Raw genomic sequence first — 26,616 nt, 5'->3', positions numbered from 1 at the left:
TGTACAGTTTCTTATGTATTTATCGGAATATAATTATGTAAACTGTTGTAAATATAGACGTTGGGAAATGCCGCTGCCGAAACCGGTGTAAGAGTGAAATGTTTAATATGAGATGTAAATATTATTTGTAGAATCATAAAAAATTGTAATGTAGAGTTATAATGCCAATTTTCATCAGCCTTCAGTATTCGATAAGTGCCTCATGATTTTTGTAGATAGTGACAGATGCAGATAGTGGAGGGTAATAGGGGAAACAACCAACTCCTGAATAAAATCATATTTTCGTATGAAGGATTTCATTGAAGATCCGCTGTCTCTGGATACCGCGGAATGACGAATATAGTTTTCTTATTAAAAGACAAAAAAGCAAAATGAAATCCGAGGCTCACTATGTGTACAATGTATCAATTTTCAAGCAATAAAATTCCTCTCAAGTTACATTTGTCTTGTATTGTTTTCGGTCTTCCTGAAAAAAAAAGACGAACATATTTTAATATAGCAATCGCGCTAAATGTCTTCTTATGTTTTTTTTTTTACGTAGTAGAAAACGTATTCAAAATAAAAAATTTATATTCTACTGCGACTATTAAACTAAAGAATGCCAGTGCTGAAATAAAATGCTAGTGAAATCATTGAGCTTCTTAAATGCACAGTAAACTAATATGAGTTTGCCCGCTTTCCCTTTTACGCCATAGTAATTTCTGCTATTATACCTTTTTTTCCGTTTTCACAGGACACAGACACATTTTACAGAGATTGTATAAATGAAAACAATGAAAACAGAATTGATACAAGCGTTGCAAGGGGTAGGGTAACTACGACCAGAAAAACTCTATGCATACAATTTCTCTCGATGACAAATCTTAAATTTGTGTCTGTTGCATTGTTGTGAAGTGCTCCTTGGAGCTTTATAATAAATGCAAACGTACATTCAATTTTAATGAAAAGCCGTTATGCATTAAAGGGATGATATAATTTTCGACGAGTTTGGTGTTCAAGATTTTACTTTTTGCGAGATGATTAGAAACCACTAATATGAAATATTCTAATATGAAATATCAAGGAGCATACAATTCTATGCGGAAATATGAGTCGGTTTTGAAATGGCTGAGATAATCACAAACATGGAGCTCCTAATGAAGGTTGGACCCACCTTTTATTAGGGACAGCTTTTATTAGGATCGATTTTGATCAAATGAACTTTGAATTCCTCTGTATGCTCTGTAATATTTCACAAAGGTCGTTCTAATCATCTCGCAAAACGTGAAAACCTGAACACCTAACCCAACCAAAAGTATACCGTCCATTTAAACCAAGATGCATGTAGGAAAAAAACAACGACACATATATAATATGCTGCGACTGATCAACTCTGGGAAAAACAGATAGCCTTGGTAACTATCTCGCAGTCAAGACTTTTTTTTTTTTCGGATGGACAGTGTCAAAATTACTACGGCTTCGTGCTAAGATATCCTTGAAGATTTCGACACACTTTTGTAGCATTTCGATTAGTTGCTTCCATCGTATCGTAAGGTTTTGTTTTTGTTAGTGCTGTGATACATGGAAACATCATTCTGACGTTTTTCTTCCTAATATTTTGGGATACGAAATATTCAAAAGAAAGTGAATCGCAAACAAGAATAAAAAAACAAACAAAGCAAAAAAGAAATATATTACAGGTCAACATGAAAATATTCAATTAAATATACAATTGAGTTAAATAAACATATTGTCAGAATATGGAAAGGTGTTCTACACTTACGCTTTCAAAAGGGATATTGTTTGTCACCACATAATTTAGTGTATATATATAAGAAAGTTATGAAAGAAAGGTATTATTCAGAGGGATGAAGGTCCAGGTGCGTGTTTCTTCACCTTGTCTCCCTCTAAAAATTAGATTTGTTAAGATCGCAACTGCTGATCTGTAAATGAACAAACATGTCGGAAAAAGTGAACCAGCGGGACTCGAACCTGTCATCTACTGCTTTCCGGGCAGCGACACTACCACCAGGCTGTCCCTGGTTGCCGGCAGCGACACGATGAACATGGAACAAATACTCAAGCTCCGAAATTCCGACATTGTAATGTTAAGTGGTCCAAGGTGAAAGAAAGATATCAGGGGTGAAGGTTCAGGTGCGAGTTTCTTCACCCTGTCTCCCTCTACAGCCTGGTCGTAGTGTCGCTGCCCGGAAAGCAGTAGATGACAGGTTCGAGTCCCACTGGTTCCCTTTTATCTGACATGTTTGTTAATTTACAGATCAGCACTTGCGATCTTAACAAATTTAATTTGTACAGGGAGACAGAGTGGAGAAACTCGCACCTGAAAGAAAGTAATGTTAGTCATTATGATAATTAACCATAAGCCTTTCTGACTGAATGTCATCATTACTGGATGATTGCAAGATGATAACTTGATGAATAGGACCAAAATTCGATACATGAATTCACGTTCAAAATTGAAATTAAGAGATCATTGTGTAAAGGTCATTAGGATAACTGTGATATCATAGTACCATCACGTCACCTTTGATACTTCAACGTACAACTTACACCTTCAGAACGTTATTTAATAGCACAATGTATCTGTGAAACTGTGATTTTTTTGTCTTTTTTTTCCAATGTCTATTACGAACTGTGCACTTTATCTCTTTCGTTGAAGCTAATGTCCAAATTACGTAACTTCGTACATTAAAAATGGTTTCGGGAATGGAAAATAAGGCATTACCGATAGGCGATCCTGTAGTTCGTGAAAATGGTGACGATTTCCCTCCTTCATGACCTTAATACTCGCCGCGGATGTAGCCGTTATTGTTCAGAGCAACAACAACCCTATGACGGAACAGGTGCATGCACCTTAGCTTTTAAGCGGGAAAATACTTCTGCAGGTTTTCCCGTTGTTTTCAAGACAGGCTTGAGCCGTCAGGTGTAGTGATTGATTGATCTCTTCAACACAGAACCGCAGATCGCTACCACGAGTCGCATGTCACAGGTTCGTATGTCGTGTGGGACGTACAGTACCTCATTACAAACCCCACCCATGGACATGGAAGCCTATAGACAAAGACGGACGCACGCACCGGGGAGGCAGACAACGTGACATTATACACCGAATAATGAGGTTCCTTTTTTTACTTTTTTACTTTTATTCAGATTTTGATGCGCGAGGCATGAAGAAATAAAATGTGAACAATACTCGCACTAATATAACATTGGTGTTCTGTATTTGAAACGACACATGTTAGATTTGTTTTGTTTTGTTTTGTTTTGTTTTCGGTACTTCGATCTTCTCCAAGTAGGCCTACAGTGACAAATTGGTGCAAATTTTGTAAAGAAAAAAAAAAGGTGCTATTTTTGATGCGCTTTCCCAATTTCTAGCGAGAAGTTGGACAGGATGTAAGTTTTCCCCCTTTTCTTCCTCGCTTCATTAATCAAGTAGGCCTTATTAGATATCCCAGCGGCATGCTAAAAACTTCTTGAGTTCAATTTGTATTACAGTGTATCTCTGTAGCTATGATGTATGACATTCAATGGATACAAACGATTTGTATCGCAGTGATTAACCTCGATTTTTGGCTTGTTTGTAAAATCATTATCCTGAAACTGTACATTTTTTTTTCCATGAAACAGAATGTCAACTGTTACAAATAAAACTTTAACTCGCAGCAACTGTTACGTACCAACTGGTACGGAGTGAGACTCTGAACTGGTAACAACTGGCCACCAGTAGAATTTTACTGGTTTCAACTGGGAAGCAGTGCAACTTCAACTGGTATAAACTATAGTACCAGTATGACTTAAACTGTGTTCATAAACACAACAGGACGTGACATTATACACCAAATAACAAGGTTCCTTTTTTACCTTTTTTTCCTTTCATTCAGATCTTGATGCACGAAGCATGAAGAAATAAATTATGAACAATACATGCACTCTTACAATATTGGTATTCTGTATTTTTGAAACGACACATGTTAGATTTGTTTTGTTTTGTTTTGTTTGGGGTACTTTGATCTCATCCAGGTAGGCATACAGTGACAAATTGGTGCAAATTTTGCAAAGAAAAAGAAAAGTGTTATTTTTGATAGGCTTTCCCAATTTGTAGGTAAAAGATGGACAGGATGTAAGTTTTCCCCCTTTTCTTTTTCGCTTCACTAAAGAAGTAGGCCTTATAAGATATCCCAGCCGCATACTAAGACTTTTGAGTTCAATTTGTATTATCTCAGTAAGCATAATGTATGTACATTTTTTTTTTCATGAATCAGAATACCTGTTTTCATGGATGCATTTTCTTTTTTTTTTCCGAATCCTGAACGGTATACCTTTATAGACGATCACGTTATTTTCTGTGAATTTATACTAGCTCAACACCATCGCAGATCTACGCCCCTCCAGATCATGTAAAGCAGGTGTACACGGCAACATTGACCATTTTGTGAAATACATGTATTTCCATGTAAACTTTATCTTACTGCGGGGTATTTTTCTAGTTGGTTATCTGATTAGCTGCATCATTTTATTAATCTATTTTTCTAAGTAGGTGTATTATGTGTTTTTGCGGAAAGGGAAACGAGTGTGTTTGGGCATTTTTGAAATCAATTCCAAGGTCGAAAGACCAGGCGGCAACTGGTACTGTTACCAGTTAATTTTAGTTTAGGCAACTTGCTTCAATTTGAAAACTGAACATGTGACTAGTATCATCTGGTATAAACTGGTATTTATTCAACTGGTAGCAACTGGTATTCGTCCAACCCAACTGGTGCCAATTAGAATCATCTGGTGTCAACTCGAATCATGTAGAATCCAACAGACTTCAGCTGGTATCAACTGGTACCAAGTACGACTCAACCTGGCATCAGCTGACACCAGTAAGACCTCAACTGGTGTCAACAGGCACACATTAAAACGTGTACTGTTATCACCTGGTTCCAGTAAGACTTCGCCTCAACTAGCTGGTATCAACTTACATTTTGTAAACTAGTACCTTGCAAATGGTATCAACTGGTACACAATGAAACTTGAGCTGGTATCAACTGGTACCAGTAAGACTTCAACTGGTATCAACGTATACCAGTATATTGTAATTGGTATCAATTGGTACACATTGAGACTTGAACTGGTATCAACTGGTACCAATAAAACTTCAACTCGTATCAGCTCTACTTCGATTCGTATCAACTAGCTGATACATAATGAGAAGTGAACTGGTATCAGTTGGTACCAGTAAAACTTCAACTCGCAGCAACTGTAACGTACCAACTGGTACAGAGTGAGACTCCATTGAACTGATATCAACTGGCCACCACAAGAATTTTGCTGGTTTCAACTGGGAAGCAGTGCAACTTCAACTGGTATAAACTAGTAGCAGTATGACTTAAATTGGTATCAACTGGTACCAGTACGACTTCAGCTGGTTTAAATTTAATACAAAGGCTTATTTTGTTACTGGAAAGTTGGAGTAATGTTGCCTTCTGGTTTCAACTGGTACCATTTCAAACCAGTTAAGACCAGTTAAAACCAGTAAAGACCAGTTAGAATGCTTATACTGGTTTCTACTGGTACTTCGACCTTGGAATGTGGACAGATTAATGGATACTTTTACTGAATTTCCATTATTTTTTTTTTCACAAACACTCACATGCACGCAAACAAAACTAAAGGGACTGTACACTTCTTGTTGAGGTGAAGATGTAGCTCTGAACGTTTTGCAAGATATTCAGAAACCACTCTATGAGATATCAAAGATCATGCAATTCTAAGGCGTATCAAATCTTATTCATGAAAACCGGTTTTTAAATGGCTGAGATATCCAAAAACAAGGTGAAACAAAGACATCCTAATAAAAGGAGTTGCCTGTCGCCTTTTATAATTTTCACTTTCTTGGCTATCTCAGCCATTTGAACTCAGCCATTTGAAAATTAATTTTCATCACATAAACGCTGAATCTTTCTTAAAACTACATGCTCTTTTCACATTTCATAAAAAGTTTCTAATTATCTCTTTTATTAACCCGTTCCATACTGGATTCTGAAATGCCCATAGACTTAATACGCAGGTCACCAGGTTCCCGTACTTAAGAGAGAGATGAGATTTTTTTTTTTTTAATTTCATATTTCATATTTCCATTTCTCAGTGATGGGATTACAAAATGATTGACAATAAAACAAAAGTACAAAACATATACAACCATATCTTATGTTTGAAGAAAAAAAAAGACAAACAAACATTACAAACAAATATAAATGGTCATTTTCATCTGAGTATATCACAAATAAATGTCAGAAATATGATGGGGCCTACATAAAAGCAATGATGCTTGTAAAAACTGTGATGCTTGTAAAAACAATGATGCTTGTAAAAACTTAACAGGTTAATGTTATAAGCCTGAATTCCCACCTCAACCAGTACTGTACAGTCCCTTTAACTCAGTCATGCATGGATTATTAAAATTGGGTTATGCATCAAATGAAAGAGGAGAAATTTATATTTGTATTCATGTACATCTCATAAGCACGTTCATGATTGTGACCGCAAAGAATCGCAAATCCGGTTTAGTTCTTTTTTTTTTCTGGGACACGCTGTAGATCAGGCTTTATTGCAAAACCTTCAATATGGTACGATTTTGTTTTATACAACGGATATACTGATGATGATGATGATGATGACTAAAATAAAAAAAAATATATATATATAAATTTTGATATCACTGGGGACTTGGCTTTTTGAAGGCTGCTCATTCATTACTTTTCCTTAATGTCTTTAACTTTGTCCATTTTTTTTCACAATCTTTATAATATATTATTCATATAATTATAGTCCACATCTCGATAACACTAAAGTACCATGTGCCTTGGCATCGACCCTCGAACTCTTCCTCTTTGCTTCTACCTCTGTCCACTTGCTGTCCCTCTTCTGGCCTTTGAACTCCTGTTTAGTCTTTCCACGCGTATGTAAGAGAGCTGTGTCTGTGTGTGCGTTTGTGTTCATATTTGTTTTATATTCTACTTCCCAAGGATTATGTCTAATCGTTCCGTTTGATAATTACGACAATTTACTACTCACAACGGGACTGCATTCTACAAGCTAGGCTTTTTAGCGTCCCCTCTGTTTCCGACTTTTTCTTTGTTACGATTCAGTTGCACTTTATCAATGCGTTTCTTCATCGAAAGTATGTTTTGTCTAAATGTAATCATAGTGACGTGCATTTAAATCTCATTTAAATATGCAAAACTTACATTGTACTTTACTGTGTTACATGCAATTGTCATATTGTATACTTGCGTCGGAAATTAAATAAAATGAAATGATATACACATATGCATCAAATGTGATAACTCAAATATTCTTCGAAAATAACTGCTCTCTATGGTAAACAATACCTTCAAAGTCTCATATTAAGGCAAAAATGCTGAGGCAGAAAGTTGTATGGATCGAAAACAACAAATATTTATTAGGAAGCTTCGTCATTCATTATCGAAACAGTCATACATAAATTCAACTTGACTATATAGAGCATTATCCCAGCGACTTACAAAGGCTATTTCATGTCAAATAGATGACAAGACTGTTAATTTAAAGGGAGGAATCATACCCCCCAAAATAATTCTTACACCTTATTCTATCTCCCATAAACGTAGAGTAAATTACCACGCATGGCTCTCAAGTATATCATGCGTTCAGTCACTTGTGAAGAATATAAATTGTCTGCTGACATGATTATAACAAAAATATGACTATTGTCAAAAAGGACTGAAAGAGTGATTAGCACAAGAAACACAGCAAGAAAGAGATATATATTGTAAATTTGAATGCTAATCGAATAAACTATAGAAACAGCACCTTCGCTTCAGCACATGCAAAAATACAATGAAATTTAATGAAACACTGTACTACAAAACGCGTTTGCAAGAGACCTTTTCATCTAACTACTTATTATAATTCAAGACTATAATCCTTAAATTGATACAGGAACTTTCGCCAAAATTCATGAATTATGTCACTGTTTATGCTTTATAAAAAAACCCCACAAGAGATACAAAGAGAAAATACAGCACCCATCATCACGCTGGAGGTAAAATAAGAGTTCTATACAGTTGTTGAAACAGCCATGATTTTGTAACAGTAAAATGCGCCTTAATAGTTACTACACTTCTTGCGTCTTAATAGGAAAATGATCAATATTTCACTGATGTACCTTCCAATAGTAGGTAGGTACTGCAACCAAAGCAAAAACTCTCATCAACAGTGTCAAGAACACACGTTCAGAAAGAGATCCAGACTTGAGTTTGCATGTCAGACCACATAGGCACATTCTGAATTATGATGATATAAGACGCAGTTCTCAACTTTCTGATGCTCTTACTCTAGCGCATGGAGACGCCACACACCACTCACTGGTAGGCCTCTAACATGCACTGTTGTTGACTGACAGCGTATAACCTGTAATAACGTACCAACTTATAGTAAATAATTATACTTTGTCCCTTCGAAAACGCGTAGCGTACTTCTGTATGAACACTGGAATCGTGGTGTTCATGACATTGACCCACGTAAAGTTATTGTTATTACTTTTTCAGTATATTTTGTTGCTAATTGCTATCATGAATATGCATAATTGATTATTATTGTCAATGACTGGAGTCGATAATTTGAAGAGGTTCACGACATACCAATCTTGAAAAGCAACAAAAAAAAAACCCACAAAAAACAAACAAACAAACAAACACACAAACAGACACAAAAACCCCAGAAATTACGGCTTAATACTGATTATCTCACAAAGGGTACAAGTCTTGTCGTGAGAAAAAAAAATGGGAAAAGTACCCTAAAGAAATTAACCTCACTTTCCCCAGATGAAACGACATGTTCAGACCTTAAAACTTCTGAATTATTACTTGATAACATTATTGCGAAGAGAAATTGGGTTTATCAGCTGTGTATAAAGAATTGTAGCAAATCATGATAACAATTTCGAAAAGATTAGTTGTGAAGAAGTCTCTAGTTGTGCAGTCAATATCCACTGACACAATTATTACAAGTAACAGTTATTCAAAATTTAATTACTAAACTGATTTTAATTCTACGAGAAAGGCTAAGAAATTGGAATGTAAGTTGCAAACTTCAAAGAATAGGATCCCGCCATTCTACACCATTGAACACAAATTATGAAAGTCACCAAAATATTTCATAATGAGCACCAAAGAAAAGGTGGGGGAAGAAAATGAATAGGTTTTTGTAATTGCATGTTACACAAAAGTATTGGGCAACCATTAACATTTATATTATATATATATATATATATATATATATATATATATATATATATAATATATATATATATATATATATATATATATATATAATATATATATATATATATATATATATAGATGCAAATTCATTTGTTTCACTTTGTTTTTTTCCCCGATATACCAAGATGGATGTGTGGTGCCATTGTTTTATTGTGTAGTTCCTCCACTGTCAGTGGTTACTTCCCAGTGAGAATCAAAAGGGGAAGCTATCCCAAAGATCTGTAGTGGTACCCCAAAACAAATTACTCGCACCGCCTCCGACAGCAGCTGTTTTTCGTAGAGTCGGGGTTGGTTCGCCGTGCAATCGCTTTGAGCAGAAGTATGCTGATCAGCAACAGAGGGCGTTCTCGATGTATGTTGACCTTCTTTAACGGATAACTACAGATCTTCACTTCAGAATTCACTCAAGGAGAAGGAGAGTGATTCTGAGTTTGAATAGTCGTTGATCCTTTCTACTTCTTCACCCTCGGGCAAACCTTCGTCACAAAACACGTATTTTGACAAAAAGCATAAGGAGTATTTTTGAATAAGAACGATAGCTCAAAATGAAGCAAATATTCGGACATATTATGATTGTCCCGAGTGATTCATGACTTCTAATATCAAATCAGTTTCAATAAGTTTTATTTCTCCACCTGTATAAAACAAAGATAACCATGATAGTATCAAGCACATTAACAAGTCATGGACATATTAACAGGAGTTCTCAGTACAAAATCATATGGATAATACAAATATTTCATGACGAGGAGAGGGGGAAAAGGGTGGCGCTGTATCACTACTCAATGTTATCTTCTCTTTATAGACACAGAATTTAATGAAAATAAATAACATCATAAATTCATAATGCATAAATATCATGAAAACAAAAGGCAGGCAAGCGGACTTTTGAGGGAAAACATGTTGATTCTAAACGAACAAGAACTTACATAATGGTTCTCTGCTTGGGATGAACAAGATACTATGAGAAATATCCATAAACATACCTTTTTTGTCTTTATTTACAGTAAAAATAGGAAAATTACACATTCTAACTGTTAAGTCACACTCTGTGGCAAATATGATTCACACTGAAATACATTGACAAGCATAAGCAGGTTCATGTCAAACAAAATGAATGACAGCAATCTTTTGTTAGAGAGATCTTTGTTAAGAGAAATCAGAAAGCAAAATTTTAAAGTTTCACATGTTTTACTGAATGGTCACAATGTTCGCAACTGCCTAATATATGCAATTAAGCCTATCTGTTGTATGATGATATCAAGTTAGACTCTCGCACTGGTTTGTGCGTAAAATGTATCATAAAAATCAAGACAGTCGATTCTGAGCAACATATAATCTTTCCAACCTTATGGTAATTGCCAAGTGATTGCGAAAGATGAAACTTTGATGCAATGGACAACGCTTCATTCATCTTAATCCAAAAATCTATCGATAGATTTTTTTTTCTCTCTATATCAGTGGGACACGTGTGTAGCTATGATATCATGCTGCCATGTGATCTGACATGCGTTTGCTATAACAGGGAGGTTAGACACCTGCCTTGATAGAATTTGTAATCGCCGTTGTAAGAACGTTACGTAAACTATAAAGGTCCGATCTTTACTATGTAAAGTTCGCTTTGGTGAAGCTTAAAGGGATCATACATTTTGGTTGGGACCTAATTTCAGGTTTCTAACATTTCTGGAGAGATAATGAGAAACCTCTTTTGAAAAATGAAAGAGTATGTAATTTTATGAAGAATTCAACATTTATTTGATGAAAATTGGTTTTAGTTGGCTGAGATATCCAAAAAAGAGCGATTCTAATAAAGTGTGGGACCCACACTTTATTACGATCCATTTGTTTTACCTTGTTTTTTCGATGTTTCAGTTATTCCAAACCCGATTTTCATCAAGTAAACTTTGAATTCCTCCTAAAATGGTATGCTCTGTACAATATTATAAATGTTTTCTTGGTATCTCGCAAAAAGTTAAAAGCCCAATATTCTAATCTCCACCGATACTGTACTATCCCTTTAAACCACTCTGTCGGAGTGAGATTATTGACGTCGATTTAAACATTGTGCTGACTGTACCTCAATGTCGGTTTAAACAAGCTTTGGTATGAAAATTGGTATGAAATGGATTCTAGACATACAGACACTTGTATAATTGTTTTTTATGGTTCTAGATAAAAATTTACGTTTGATGACGTTAAAACAGCAAGGGGATGGAGAAATGAAAAGGGATACAGTAACTAACTTTCCAACAATTCGTGAGAGAGCAATGGTTTCTCTTTCAGACTTACCATAAACACAGACCGCATTGTCAGCAGCAACTTCAACAATGAGACGGAGCAGGCACGCCCTGGCTTTCAGTTGGCAAACACTGGTGTAGTTCCTACCGTCTGTTCCACAAATTATGCCAGCGTCAGGCTCGTACGGACAATCAAATGGATTGATACACGTGCATGCGGCCTCTCCCGAGTACAGAACCCTGCACCTCTTCCATGACTCCTCGCACCTCACAGATTCGCATGGCGAGTGAGGACGAACCGGTTCAGCTAAAAATCAAACGTGCATGCACACGCACACGATATAAACAAGTCATAAACACGCGACAAAAAGTAACAAAAATCAATGAGATACATAAGAAAGCTTTCTCTTTATATAATGCTTTGAATCACTAATTGATGTGAGGAAAGAATGGAGCGCAAATATCAGTATAAGCTTCACGTGTATCATTTCTGCGTGTTAAATGAAGACTTGTTTGCATGAAAATTGGATTAGAAGACAAATCTTTGGTGTATTGTTCTATTTTGGTAATCTCAGTATCCTGATCGCACTATCGTTCTCACTGGGAAGGCGGGGGGGGGGGGGTCACCTCGTCACCTGTTCCAATGTACATGCTATAATTATGATATACACACAGTGTATAATGTATAATTCATGACAAATCTAAACGGATTTTGCGATGTACGCCATGCCCATAATTAGGTGATCCGAGTATCCTTCGGACCACCTTCTGTATCTGTACGGATTCTTTGTTGGTTCTTCTTCTTCTTCTTCTTTATTTCTGGACAAAATTTGTGTAGAGGTTAGCTCAGAAAGTCCTCTTGCTATCAATTTCAAAATTATACCATATATGTATCATGTCCCAAAGACGACAGATGTAATGTATAATACTGATCAGTCGACCGTGACGTCACTATGACGTCATTATATGAAAACACATTCTCAATCATATCTCATTAATGGAATGGAATTTTTCAATAAAATTTATGTCACATATATTTCAAGTTATACGCATTCTACTCATATTCTAAAAATTCATATTTTCTCTTAAAACGTGCGCGTACGCGCGCGTTGAAATATTTGTATGCTCAAATCGAGCTCAAATTTTTTTTGCACACGTTTCAGACCAATTGGAGCATTTTTTGAAAAATTGAAAAAATTGGACGGACGCGTACGCGCGCGCACACATACGCACGCACACCTCATATGCAATAGAAATTTCCCGTTTTTTCACACTTATCGGATGCCTGAAATGTCAAGGAATATTTCTACCAAGTTTCAAGTCAATCTGACTCAATATGACGTCACACGGGCCCGTCAAAGTTGAAATTCCGCGCGCGCGTCAATGGCGATATACAGCGCAACAATGCAAAAAACCGCCAATTTTGAATCCGATTTTACTCGTCAGGATGGACGGTGACCCCCCATTTTTTTACATATTCTGATTCTGAAAGCTGATGAATTGTACATGTCATTTCATGGGTTGGCGATGCTGGAAAAATGATGAAAAGATATCAAATTTCTTAATAAAGTAAAAAAGAGTAAATTTTCAAAATGACGTCATCGAATTTTAAGTTCACTTAAGCATATCTCACTTATTCTTTTGTTGATTTTCGTCCAAATTTCAATATGTTGTAGCTCATTAAATGATCTTTCAGTCATATGATAACAACATTTTGATTGGATGACGGCATCACCTCGTAAAAAGGGATTAAAAGTAACATTGTCAAATTTGACCAGTTTACGTGTTATCTCTATGGGAGTGCAGTTTTCCTGGAAATGAAAACTGACATGACTATCTTTATCGAGCACTAGCTCACTTATGCTTCGGTGAATTTCTCCCATATTTTAATATGTTGTAGCTGAGACTTTGGGCTATCGTGAATGTGTCCTTCGTTTTTTCATACGACGTCGGCATCACGTCAAAAAAAAAAAAAAATGGTTGAAATTAAAGCTTATCTTCGATGTATTGAGATATTTCTTTCTTTCTGCAACTTTCTTTGCAATAACTCGAGAAAGACAGCCCCTATCACCCCCATATTTTGCACATGTTTAGTTCATGTTACGTACATTATTTCATGAAATAACAACTACTTGATCGGACACCATCTTGGGTATGTAAATTAGGGTCAAAGGTCATAAATATTTCATCCGGTATCTTAGTAAATACATGTCCTATCTTTCCCATATTTTGCACACGTAAAGACCATGTTACAAGAATCATTTCACAAAATAACTACTTTTTGCTCAGATGCCATCTTGTCTGTGCAAAGTGGGGTCAAAGGTCATATGTACTTTTTTTCTGTACCTTCGTTATGACGTTTTATCTCTATGGGAGGGAATTTTTCTAGATGTGAAAGTTGACATGATTGTCTTGTTCGAGCACTAGCTCACTTACCCTTCGGTGAATTTCTCCCAGATTTTAATATGTTGTAGCTGAGACTTTGCGCTATCGTCATTGTTCTTTTTGTTTTTTTCATACGATGTCGGGATCATGCTAAAAAACTTGGTTGAAATTAAAGCTTATCTTCGATGTATTAAGATATTTCTTTCTTTTTGCAACTTTCTTTGCAATAACTCAATAAAAACAGCCTCTATCACCCCCATATTTTGCACATGTTTAGTTCATGTCACGTACATTATTTCATAATTCACAACTACTTGATCGGACACCATCTTGGGTATGTAAATTAGGGTCAAAGGTCATATATGTTTCATCCTGTATCTTGGTGAATACATGTCCTATCTTTCCCATGTTTTGCACACGCAAAGACCATGTTACAAGAATCATTTCACAAAATAACCACTTTTTGCTCAGATGCCATCTTTAGTGTGCAAAATGGGGTCAAAGGTCAAATATACTTCTGTATCTTCGTTAGTGCATACGGAATTCGGTACCAAAGATGGTAGGTCTGACTCCCTTTTCTAACTGAGACTCCAAACATCACATGGCCAATGTCCCCTCAACACAGATGAAACCTGTATGGTCATGCCTATTGGGATCAGGACTCAAATCATTGATTTCCCAATAGATCGGATCACCTAATTTGTCAGTGTTGACAAATTCCGAGTCTAGTTTCCTTTGAAATTATACGTCATTTCTTGTAAATAAAGGAACACTACTGAGTCATCGTCGCTGGTTGACAACAAGGCTAGTTTAGTATTCGCACCATTTTTATCAAGAAAGTATATATATATATATGTGTGTGTGTGTGTGTGTGTGTGTGCGTATCACCAAAGTAAAATTGAAACCAAGTTCATGCTGTATTCACTACCAACATTTTGTTTCGGCACACGTACAAATTTTCGAGCTATTCGCTCTCCCGCAAGTGTTCTTGATACACTTCAGTAGGCGAACTTGAGAAAGAGCGAATCGCTCAAAAATTTGTTGGTGATTATAGCATAAACTTAATTGGTTTCAGTTTTATCTTTTGACGATATTATTACACCGATGCGTGGACAACCTACCCAATAAATATATAACATATATATGTATATATATATATATATATATATATATACATATGCATATATTAGTTAATTTAGAACTGTGAAATGATGACGTCGCAAATTACAACACGCATGGCAAATACTGCAGTTTCTGTGTTTATATAATATATACATATATATATATATATATATATATATATGTATATATATTGGTTTCAGTTTTATTTTTTGACGATATTATTAATATAAATAATATATATATATATATATATATATATATATATACATATATAGTTCGATTAGTCCGATGTAGGTCAGAAATAACAAACTCTTCAGGCCAGGATTTGTTGAGCAGAAATCGTATACGACAATAAATGTCAATATATATATATATATATATATATATATATATATGTTGATAAGGTAGTCCACGTGTTGGCAAGATAAAAAGATAAGTAACAAAGCTGCAACAAAGTTCATGCTGTATTCACCAACGGTTTATTTCTTCACACAAATTTTCGAGCGTCTCGCCGCCCTTTCTCAAGTGTTGATACTGAGAGCAACACTTGAGAAAGGGCGGCGAGACGCTCGAAAATTTGTGTGAAGAAATAAACCGTTGGTGAATACAGCATGAACTTTGTTGCAGCTTTGTTACTTATCTTTATATATATATATATATATATATATATATATATATATATATATATACATATAGTGTGATATCTACATTGTCTCAACTATATATATATATATACATATATATATATATATATGAAAATGGCAGACTTCCAATGATATTCAGCGATTTCCTCTTTGCTATTTTGATCACGCCTATACCTTCACAAGTTGGAAAATCGTCCGACCACTGAGCGTTACTTTCACATTCTCGCTCGTTGCTTAGGCCGACCAGATTGTAGCCCGCGTTACAAAAGAATTCCAGTCGTGCGCCAATTGCTCGTCTGCTGCTCGTCACTACGTGTACGCGCCCATTAGAGGGTACCTCCGGCTCGGGACACAAATAGGCTGTGATATGGAAATCGGAAGACCAACAATGCAGAATTCGCGTTTAATGATGGCAGAAAGCTTGTAACTACAAGAAAGTGTCATTAAACAATACAATCGTTCTAAACAAGATTAATGTGCGTCTGTTTGTGTAAAGACAGTTATATACAATTAATGAACAGCTTTCAAGTCTTTTTGAAGATAATTTGTTTGTTTTTTGTTTGTTTTTTACTCTTCGAGACATGAAATGAGTCTAGGGAACGAACTTTTCACTTTGTTTTACATGTGTCACATATACAATTTTCTTATTTATCATTTTGGCTTTAATTGTTGAATTAAACTAATGGAATTACTGAGATGATGACACTGAGAGACTACTACGCATTACGGAGACTGGGATTAGAGCTGGTAAACACTATCATTTTACAGTGCACAGTATGATGTAGACTTAATTGACATTCAGAGAAACTGCTACAAGAAATGGTTTCCTGGAGAAGGGGACGAATGTGGCTATCAAATTGAGCGAGCTTTAGTAACGTTTTGTTTTGAAAAGGAGGACGAGATTAGATTATGTCATTTCGTTACTTGATGTCAATTGTAATGTGTTATTTTTTGTCTCTTTTCTCCTCTACTTGTGGTTTGGTGAGGGCGGGCTTTATTACGCTAGGATTAGGGCTAGGGTAGTCACAATATCTCACTTATCATGTATGTTATTTTCTGTAATTCCGATTCAAGGTCGTGTATTGGCTTTAGACTATGTCATCTCGGACTACATGTTACATCTTTACACCTGTTTATCTTGCATGACAGACTGTCCTCAATTTACCAATGCATGAGCCTGCATCGTTCTTCAGTACATTATACACTGATGTAGTAATGAATGTGGCCAGACTTCTCTATCACCTTGTCTGAGTATATTGTTTTGGCTACCTGAGATTAGTAGACCTAGGAAGGATATCGGCCACTTTCCCTGCATGACTAAGTCTCGCTCTTCTCCCATTCCTGTGTCTCATTTCGCATGTTTATAGACGCACTCTAAAACAATGTCATTTATTTAAAAAAAAATCCAATCATGCGAAGTCCTGAAGAACAAAACTATATTTTGTACATGTAAACATGTTGACTGCCAGTACTCCATAACACATACTGGTCGATCGGTGTACTCCGTACACTCTATTCGTCTGTGCCGATGACAGTCCTTTTCACGCTATTATAAGATTTCCTTATTACTTTACAACACTGAAAAATGGGTCACCTCAACCACATGCAATAAGAATGCCTTCTTCTTTGCGTGGTTAAAATCGGGGCAGGGTTAAAGGGATTGTATAGTATTGGTGGAGATGAGAATTGGGCTTTTTTTGTGACATACCAAGAAATCACTTATGAAAGAGTACAGAGCATACCATGTCAAAGTTTTTCAGATGAAAAGCGGTTTTGGAATCGCTGAGACATCAAAAAAAAAGTAAAACAAAAACATTCTAATAAAAATTGGGTCACGCGTTTCATTAGGATTTTTTTTTATATATATATCTCAGCCATTTTAAAACGGATTTTCATGAAATAAACGTTGAATCCGTCTTGGAATAAGATGCTCTTTCATATTCTATTAAAGGTTTCTCATTATCTCATTAAAATAATAGAAACCTGAAGTTAGGGCTCAACCAAAACTATACGCTCCCTTTAATAGGGACAAGACGGTTCGTTACACTATGCGTTAGATATCAATAATCATGTACTAATATTTTAACCGGTCTTTAATATTTGTTTAAATTTGCATCTTATGTAAGCAGTATTGCTGAGGAGGATACTTTTGTATGTGTGTATGTGTGTGTGTGTGTGTGTGTGTAATTGGCTCATTGTGAGTCTCATTTGCACAATTATCATTGAATAAAATTAGAATAACAGAGTTAAGAAGTCTATAAACAAAAATACCTGTGTGTTTGTGTGTTCCAGTAATGTTACCCAAGCCCCCAACTTTGCATTCATGGAGTAAATTCCACATCTAACTACCTCACCATGAAGACACCATGGAAATGAAAATGATGCTCTTAATGGGCCGGATGCATAAACGCTAGCAATTGCTTGTACTAGCCTTTTACTGGAATCTGTATGCATAAAAACAAGCAATTGCTTGCGAGCAGAAGCTTTTGCTAGGAAGCACAAGCATTTGCTTAAAAACGCATGCATAAAGCATACCTCTTGCTTGTTCTTGCTGGCAATTGCTTACGATTTTCCAAGCTCTGTAAAATGAGCTTGAGCTTTTGCTTAACTGGGACGTTCCCTTTTAAGTATCATTTTTCATATTGAAAAAAGAAAGACCACACTTGTGCAGAAGTGGTATAAATCTAGAAGAAATTACTCCTAAGTAGTTTAAGAAACTTTTTGTTTCAACAACGGGAATGTCCAGTGGTTAGCACGCAAAATGTGATGAAAAACAGGTAGGATGTCTGACTTCGGTGGAGAACAAGGAGACCTCGCTCCACGTGCGATCTGGAACATCCGGGCTACTATAAGCAGTGATGGGAATCAGCGCCAGTATGTGTGTGTGTATAGATGTGTGTGTGGGTCTGGGTGCGCATTTATGAGTGTCATTTCATAGCTCCTTTGCTATGTCAGGAAATGTTTCCGTACACACATGCACTTTCAAATACATGCTGTCACACTCGCCTTTGTTCTTGTGTTCGCACAGGCGCGACGTCCTTTAAGTTGAAAACGCAAGCAATTGCTTGTGCGGGACAAGCAAAAGTTACAAGCAAAAGTTTATGCATATGGATTTAAGCAGTTGCTTGAGCTAGACCTTTTGCTAGACGAGCTTGTGCTTTTGCTTGAAGCAATTGCTTACAAGCAATTGCTTGTTTTATGCATTCAGCCCAATGTACTGAGTTAACAGTCTTGATAGATATCTCCCTACAACTGCAAATAAGGAACCAGATGCTCACGTTCACATCGAGGAATACTATTCTCATCCGACCATCGGCCCAGGACACACGTATGATAAGCCGTGTAGACCTGAGGTGGTGTTAAGCGGTGTTCGTCGTCACACTCAAACGTGATTCGCTGCATGATAGGGTACCGACCAGGAATCCACTCGAATGATTTCACTACACGGCCATGATCAATAACTGGTTCAGGACAGTACAGCTCTGTAGGAAGAAATGCAGTGAAAAAAAGTAATGTACATGTAAAAATATTTAGCATAATGATGTCAGGTTTCATGACATGACATTGTCTCAACACGAATCATTGTTAACTTTTTCAGATGATGTCAAATTTGTTATCCTGCTCAGTTTCGATGAATATTTCAAATTGTTGTGAAATTCCCGTAAAAAAAAAAACTCACTTGTCACTTGCTTTATTTTAATACATGCCTGGCTGCATGAAAAGGTAACCAAAAAGTAATACCCATTCGAGATAAGAACTGAGCACATACGTGGTATACAATAATATAAAGTTGACCTTCATGTTAAGATCATCATAAATCCTTTTTGAAAACAAACATTACCGTATGAGGACGTAATAATAATTATACAAATACAGGATGTTAATACGAGCAAGTACATTTCTTTCTTTAACTGTTTAAATGCCATAATATAAAAGCTGTATATCTTTCAAAAGGTAACGACAACCTCACATTCCTCACCAGATATTGTCAAAAAAAATAATGTACGAACACTTTTAAGAAATTGATCAAAATCATATAATTTAGTAATCTATACACAACAGTTTTAGACCCCTCTCAATGGGAAGCGACTGTAAGAAATATGACTAGGGCTTATAACTGTAGTATCAAAACAACTGCGCAAGATGATACATACGCGCATAGTCTCACACTTCGCCTCGGTTCTTGCAAAAAAAAAAAAAAAAAAAAAGGTGAAAGTTATTATGAAAGATGCATACCATTAAAGAGTACTTCGACTGTATGGGAACTGCCATCGAGCGTACATGTGAAGTTTCCAGAATCGTTCCAAGTTGGCGAATTCAGTGTGATGTCTCCTTGACCCTACATAAACACGTGGGGATATTGGAAAAGAGGAAGGAGGATTCCAATTAGTGGTGAAAATAGACAAGAGATCTTCATTCTCTCAAACTATGCAGTGAATGGATAAAATTCACACTTGCTCAAAAAAAAAAATGCTGAAAATCATAATTCATGCATTCAGAATATTGTGCTAAACTGTTAGAGCGTAGGACCTACATACTTATCTAAGCAAACTTGAACTGAGATGGGTCTGCAAACTACTATGAAGATTGTTATGGCTCTTGTTCAGAACAAACGTGTTGTGAAACACATTATTCGACCCATAACTTTGAGAACTTTATAAAAATCATGACATGAAGCTTACAATAGGGTGCTAAGACCATGTTTCATGAATTCATAAAGGAAAAAAGCATCATCGATTTTACGTTATAGGCCTTATTTAATTTGATAATGAGGTTACACTGGTACTATAGGTAGGTCACACAGAAGCTCCTTGGAGTAAAAGATTGAAATACACATGTTGTTTATGAGTTCCTTCCTCCAAAATGTATTTTTACCGTATGCCGTGTGCGTTCTCAATGGTTACTGGTCTTTACCAATCGGATCTATAGTTGTATTAAAATTGAATGACGGTTTACTAGGTCATCCGTACAGTTATCAATCACCTGAACATTTCGAAGGAGAGAAAAGACTACGTTGCTACTTGATTCAATTAAATTTGATTTGATTTATTGGTTCCTGCATTATATCATTGCTCATGCCGATACATACACATGTATCATAAACATTGTTGGCGCCATACACACACACACATATATAATTATGCACTATATGAATAAACATTGATTGTTAACAAAGTAAGTTTCTTCACTGCCTTTACAAAATACAACAAAACATATCAGCGATGCAATGAATACTGAAGGGCTACAGCTTAATCATTGCTTGATTTGCATGCAGCCCTCGTACATAATACATAACAAATAGGACAATAGGAGGGCGGGATGACTTGCAAAGAGATAGGATAGAAGAAAGGGGAAAGGGAGAGGTCTGTCTGCTTTCGCTAAAGTTTAATTACACAAAGTTAGATTACCTGGATTACTGAATAGTAAGGCATGGCAAAGTATTTTTCTCACCGAGGTACAGGTGAACAGTTACAGGTCGATCACGGTCAAGTACATACTTTACCTGAGATGTAGTACCACTTGATGCTGTGATAACTGGTTGTGACCATGACCTCATCTGATTCCGGCAAAAGACCCTCAGTCTGTTACCCCAACTACTGCCAGGCCTGTTGATAGGGAATACTACCACAGTCCCGTTTGATGCCACCTCGCTACGTAAACCGCGCATAAGGACAGCAGCCGCAACTCTCTCTGACGACATGAACGAGTTGAGAAAAAGAAAATCGCTACAAACTCCGTTTTCAATGATCAGGGAACAAAAGAATCACAGGTGCTGTGGTACACAGATTGTAGTAGAAACCCGCAATCGCACATATTATGAAGTGCCACGTTGGTTTAGGAAGCAGGGGCGGATCCAGGAATTCTGTAAAGGGAGGCGTGACTAATATTTCTGGTGCCACTTCCGGGTTTCATTTCAATTTTTTCTTTTTATTTCTTTTGTTTTTAACGAAAAATAAACTGGGAAGTGTCACACCTTTCCGAGCAAGCCTTGCGTGCGACTTGCGAAGAACAATTTTTTACTACCCGGAGGTTCCCGCAGATGAACCTGCACATGACAATACCTAGCACGTGTCTCACTGTAGTTGCCAGGAGGTGCGCATACAAATCCCTTTACCTGCAACCTTATTTTGGCCCTGTCACATCTTTCCGGGCAAGCTTGTTGCGTGTGGGGATTTTCCAGCATACCAGAAAATTTCTGAGGGCGGACAAGAATTATGGATAGTTTTGCATGTGTCTTACTTGATAGACGCGTTCCACTTAAGTTCTACTTGCGGGTATTCTGTCTGACCTGCGTGCCAGGCGCGTGGAGGCTGACAACTCAGTGAAGGAGTACCTCTGAAGGAATGACAGAATTCCAACAGAATGTCATTATCTTGGCCGCATACAATACGGGGACTGCGAAGTACCTGGGAGTTGCCTGCGAGGTGCTGCTGCTAAGGACCTCCTACTGGCGTTCTCCCTGGACCTCTGCGGGCAATCCCCGCGACTCACTCGGAAAAAAGTTTCGGCCATGCTCAAAACTTGGCTGCGGGTAAATCCGACTTGCATGACCAAAACTTTTTTTTTTTTTTTTTTTTTTTTTTGCCGGTTCATCTGCATAGAACTCCGGGTAGAAACACGGCAAGTGCCATAACGTGTCTCGCCCATTCGCGTAAAAGAAATTGTACGCGAATGGGATATAACAGATAAAAAAGATATAACAGATTAAAAAAAAAAAGGTATAACAGATAAAAAGAGATATACAAGGGTAAAAATCTATGGCAAAAAAGAAACGTGCCATAAAAATTCAATATTGGGCTCTAAAAGTTCGTTGAACCCTGCTTGTGACCGTTGACCTTGTGGTGATCATCCACTCCCCAAGGGACATCTACCATCCAAGTTTGGTTGCAAACGGACCGATGGATCAAAGTTATGACCCATAATAGAAACGCGCCATAAAAACTAAAAGTTCGTTGACCCATGCTTGCGACCATTGACCTTGTGGTGACCATTCCCTCCCCAAGGGACATCTTCCATCCAAGTTTAGTCACAAACGGACCTATGGATCGAAAGTTATGACCCATAATAGAAACGCGCCATAAAAACATTGGGCGTTAAAAGTTCATTGACCCCTGCCTGTGAGCTTTGACCTTGAGATGACCTTCATATATGATAACATTTGAAACTTTGTATGACTTCCCTCGAAGTTTGATTGCAATTGAAGCCCAGAGTAAAGAGTTATTGAAGTTTTTGTGGCGTTACGGACAGACGACGGACGGACGGACGGACGGACGGAGGGACGGCGGACGGACAGACGCCGCAGGCGATCCCTTTAAGTCTCCCCTCACCTCCGTTGGGCTCGACAAAAAATTGTTTCCCCGCAAGTCAATCAGCAAAACTTCCCCAGATACGTATGACAAGGCCTTGAGCATACAAAATATGCTCAAAACTTGTTTCGAGAGGGTCTCATGGGTTTGCCCTTAGAGGTACACGCAGAACACAAGTAGGAGACACTTACCGGCAGCACCTCGCAGCCAACTCCAACGCAGGTACTTCGCAGTACCCGTGAGTCGCTCGTAACAGGAAATGGATCGGTGCCAAAGCTCTCACGCAAGTCACACGAAATACACGCAAGTTGAAGGTAAGTAACACGTGTTTAGCAGGTTAAAGACACAAGTGCGAAACTCGCAAACATTTTTGTCCGCCCGCAGAAAATTATCTTTCTTGCTAAAAAAGAAGAAGAAAAAATCCTACTCGCGGCAGGCCCGCGTAGCTTGCCCGGAAAGGTGTGACACGGCCTGTACGGGCTTTACTTATCGTCGGTTTGGCGCCATGTATCATATCAGAACTATTGCCACATGATATCAGTGAGGTATTTTTCAAAGTTGTAACTATCAAAATACATATCAAGCAGCTACAGTACAAATCCATCTAAATAAAAATTAGCAACGGCAAGAAGCTACTCGAGTTTATGTTCTTAGAATTAATGAGGGGAATTATGGAGAAATACATGGCAATTCACGAATCAATATAAAAGGTTTTGCGTTAAAACGAAAGAAGCAAAAGTAAAACTTGACTATTGGATGGTGAGGAGAAGCCCTGGAAAATATTTCATGAACAAAGCAAAACATAGTCTAATAATTCAGTAGACATGAAATGGAAAGAGGTGAGTTAAACGCCCATAAATGAAATGTACAAAAGGAAGCCCTGTCGGGCATAGCCCAGAAAATATGTGAATGTTTTCCAAAATCCATTTGGATGTATAGAAAAATGCTTCTTTTTTATGGGTTTTTTGTTTGCTTGTTTGTTTGTTTGTTTGTTGTTTGGTTGTTGTTGTTGTTGGTGGTGGTTTTTTCTTCTGCTTCTTCTTCTTTTTTTTTTTGTGGAGGGGGCAATTCAAGTCACCACAACATCTTGTCTTCACTGTAACTCGCATAGAATATTTCCTGCAATTAAGTTACCACATCTCGGTGCTTCCCCGAGCCACTCTCCAAAGTCGCATTGCCTGCGGGAGTCACCGAGCAGTCGAGCTTTTCCTGGGTCAATGCACCGGGCCACCAGGAAGGATCCACCGGGGACCAAATCACGTGGGTGGAGCTCTCTTGTCTCTTCACCATTCAGGAAGAATCTCATTGGGATATTGCCTTCACTCTCCGGCACCGAGCAGGGTTCCTGTTGTCTCACTGTTGATGGAGAGAGAGAGAGTCTTCCCTTTGATACAATCAGTCATGTTAATAATGTGACCCTAACATCAATTATTAAGACGTGTTATCATGAAGATGTAACATAAGTCTCTAACCGTAGATCTTTTTAAACTCAAATATCTTGTGCTAATTTACTCTAAAATTAAAAAAAAAAGTTCCGGAAATGAAACTATGTTTCGATTATTTGGAACGAAAAGAAAAGAGGAGCACGGAAAATGTCCACCATGAAGATACAATTGATTAGTGAATGCAGTCAAGTTGTATTTCATTTTTGAATTCTAGGCCATTTTGCATTATTTAGCTAAATCAAAACATCAAAGTATCATGGCTAGGAACAATAAAAAAGAACAAAACACAGCCGCACAATTTGAGATTCAAATAGCAAGAATTGTGTTCTTATAAAGGTTTGCCATGATATCTATATTGCTTCAAATAGTATTTTCTTGGCCTTTTCTGAATGTTATTTTTTTCCAGAATAACACGGTGTCAGCTCACAAATATTGCCTTGTAGACTTTACAACCCGTAAAAACATAGAGATATTTTGACAATAACCCCTTTTCACATAGTAGACGAAGGAAAACTATTTCGAACAACTCGACGTGATTTTTCAACTGCCAGTCAATCGGAATGTTCCTAAAAAGTAACACAAGTTTGAAGACTTAATTTTATTGGATCTCAATGCCTTGCCGAGGGCGAAAAGAACAGAATCAAAGGATATTTCCTTCGTTTTCGTAGTCTCACCACAAGCCGGCCATGGTTGGTTCCACTTGCCGTTCTCACACGTCGGTCTCACGAATGGTTCTGCAAGATAGTGGTCATTGCACGTGACGGACACTCTCAGCCTGGTGTTGTGCGCGTAGTTCCCTTCCCAGACGCCGCCAATAGTTCCCCGTAGAATATCAATGGAGTACTCCCCGTTCTCAGTAGTTACTGGAATACACCGTCTCACATCCACTACGGGAATAATTGGCAGCCAGTAAAAGAATGAGGTAACCTAATACCAAATCATGTTATTATAAATATTTCATGTTCTTGTCCCTGTTCTTCTTGTGTTTCCAGTATTCCATACTATCATATGACCATGCCATACTTAGTTTTGCCGATCACCGTATCAGGGCAGGTACCCCACCCACCCTGACAGTTACCTCCGGCTATTATAATGGTTGGTGATGAGGTTAGAATAAAGATTGGGTTAGGGTTAGGTTTAGGGTTAGAATTTTGGGTTAGGGTTAGGATTCGGGGATCAGGATTAAAATAAGGGTTAGGGTTAGAGGACGGGTCTCGATTGCCCAGAGGGTAATTGCCTCAGGACCATGAATGACAATCAGATACGTTATACGAGCATCAATAACTTCTATGTTTTTCTTTCTTTCTTTCTTTCTTTCTTTCTTTCTTTCTTTCATTCTTTCTTTCTTTCTTTCTTTCTTTCTTTTTTTTTCTCTCTCTCAAATTTGAGTCCCCTGTAATAGTCTAGCATACCAACATGTAAGAGAGAGAGAGAGAGAGAGAGAGGAGAAAAAAAATACCCAGGCCATCACTAATGCTATCGGCTCATACGGGGCTTATAAGGGGTCATACAGAACCCCTATATGATCCATTACAGCTCTAGATACATATTCCTCAATGTACAAGATACAAGATTCGCTAAATTTTGCAAAACAGTTCTTGATCAATATAGATTTGAATATGTAAGCATAAAGTTTAATGAGTGAGCTACTGATGATGTCATCACCTCACAATTCAACATTGATCACGCTAAACAATATGAAATTCATTTTTCCTGCTATAAAGGTTTTAAACAATGTTATTCCTACATGGTTGAATAACTTCAAAGTAAATGTCAGCCAGATACTCTATCAGAATTTTTTGAGTGGGACATAATTGCTTTTGGAATTTAAAATGGTATATGCCAACTGTGTGGCAAGTTGTAAGGGTATGATATCATCAGTTCACCACTTGCATATTCATATCGACTTTTCCAGATATGAACATTAGCAAAAATTGACAATTATATGACTTTCTAAGATTCCTTCAATTTTGATCAACCTTTATGGTTTATATTGTTGAGCTCAGTGATTTTCACGCTTTCTTTAAGACTAACTTAAAACTGATTTACTAGTTTTCTTGTGAACAAATGGATGTTACTCATCCCCCTCCCCCTAAAAAAAAAAAAAAAAAGAATCTATTAGATAACCTCCATACCAAGACACCATGCAATGTTTTCTTCGCTAAAGG

At 37.1% G+C, this 26,616-nt stretch overlaps 1 protein-coding gene across 1 annotated transcript in view; it reads right to left on the bottom strand.

Moving 5' to 3' along the window:
* Positions 1–9,455: 9,455 nt before the first annotated feature.
* LOC140229596 (complement factor H-like) overlaps positions 9,456–26,616 on the bottom strand; it is a 166,203-nt gene continuing 149,042 nt past the window's right edge. The window contains 10 exon segments of the mRNA XM_072309841.1: positions 9,456–9,509; positions 9,511–9,609; positions 9,612–9,784; positions 11,598–11,852; positions 15,871–16,056; positions 18,975–19,178; positions 19,933–20,035; positions 21,200–21,387; positions 24,138–24,359; positions 25,123–25,335. Of these exon segments, the coding sequence (XP_072165942.1) occupies positions 9,456–9,509; positions 9,511–9,609; positions 9,612–9,784; positions 11,598–11,852; positions 15,871–16,056; positions 18,975–19,178; positions 19,933–20,035; positions 21,200–21,387; positions 24,138–24,359; positions 25,123–25,335 (1,697 nt within the window).

The sequence above is a fragment of the Diadema setosum genome, chromosome 6 (assembly GCF_964275005.1).
Source record: "Diadema setosum chromosome 6, eeDiaSeto1, whole genome shotgun sequence".
NCBI lineage: Eukaryota > Metazoa > Echinodermata > Echinoidea > Diadematoida > Diadematidae > Diadema > Diadema setosum.
The sequence above is the reverse complement of the archived record's forward strand: the minus strand, read 5'-3'. Positions and strand labels throughout refer to the sequence as shown.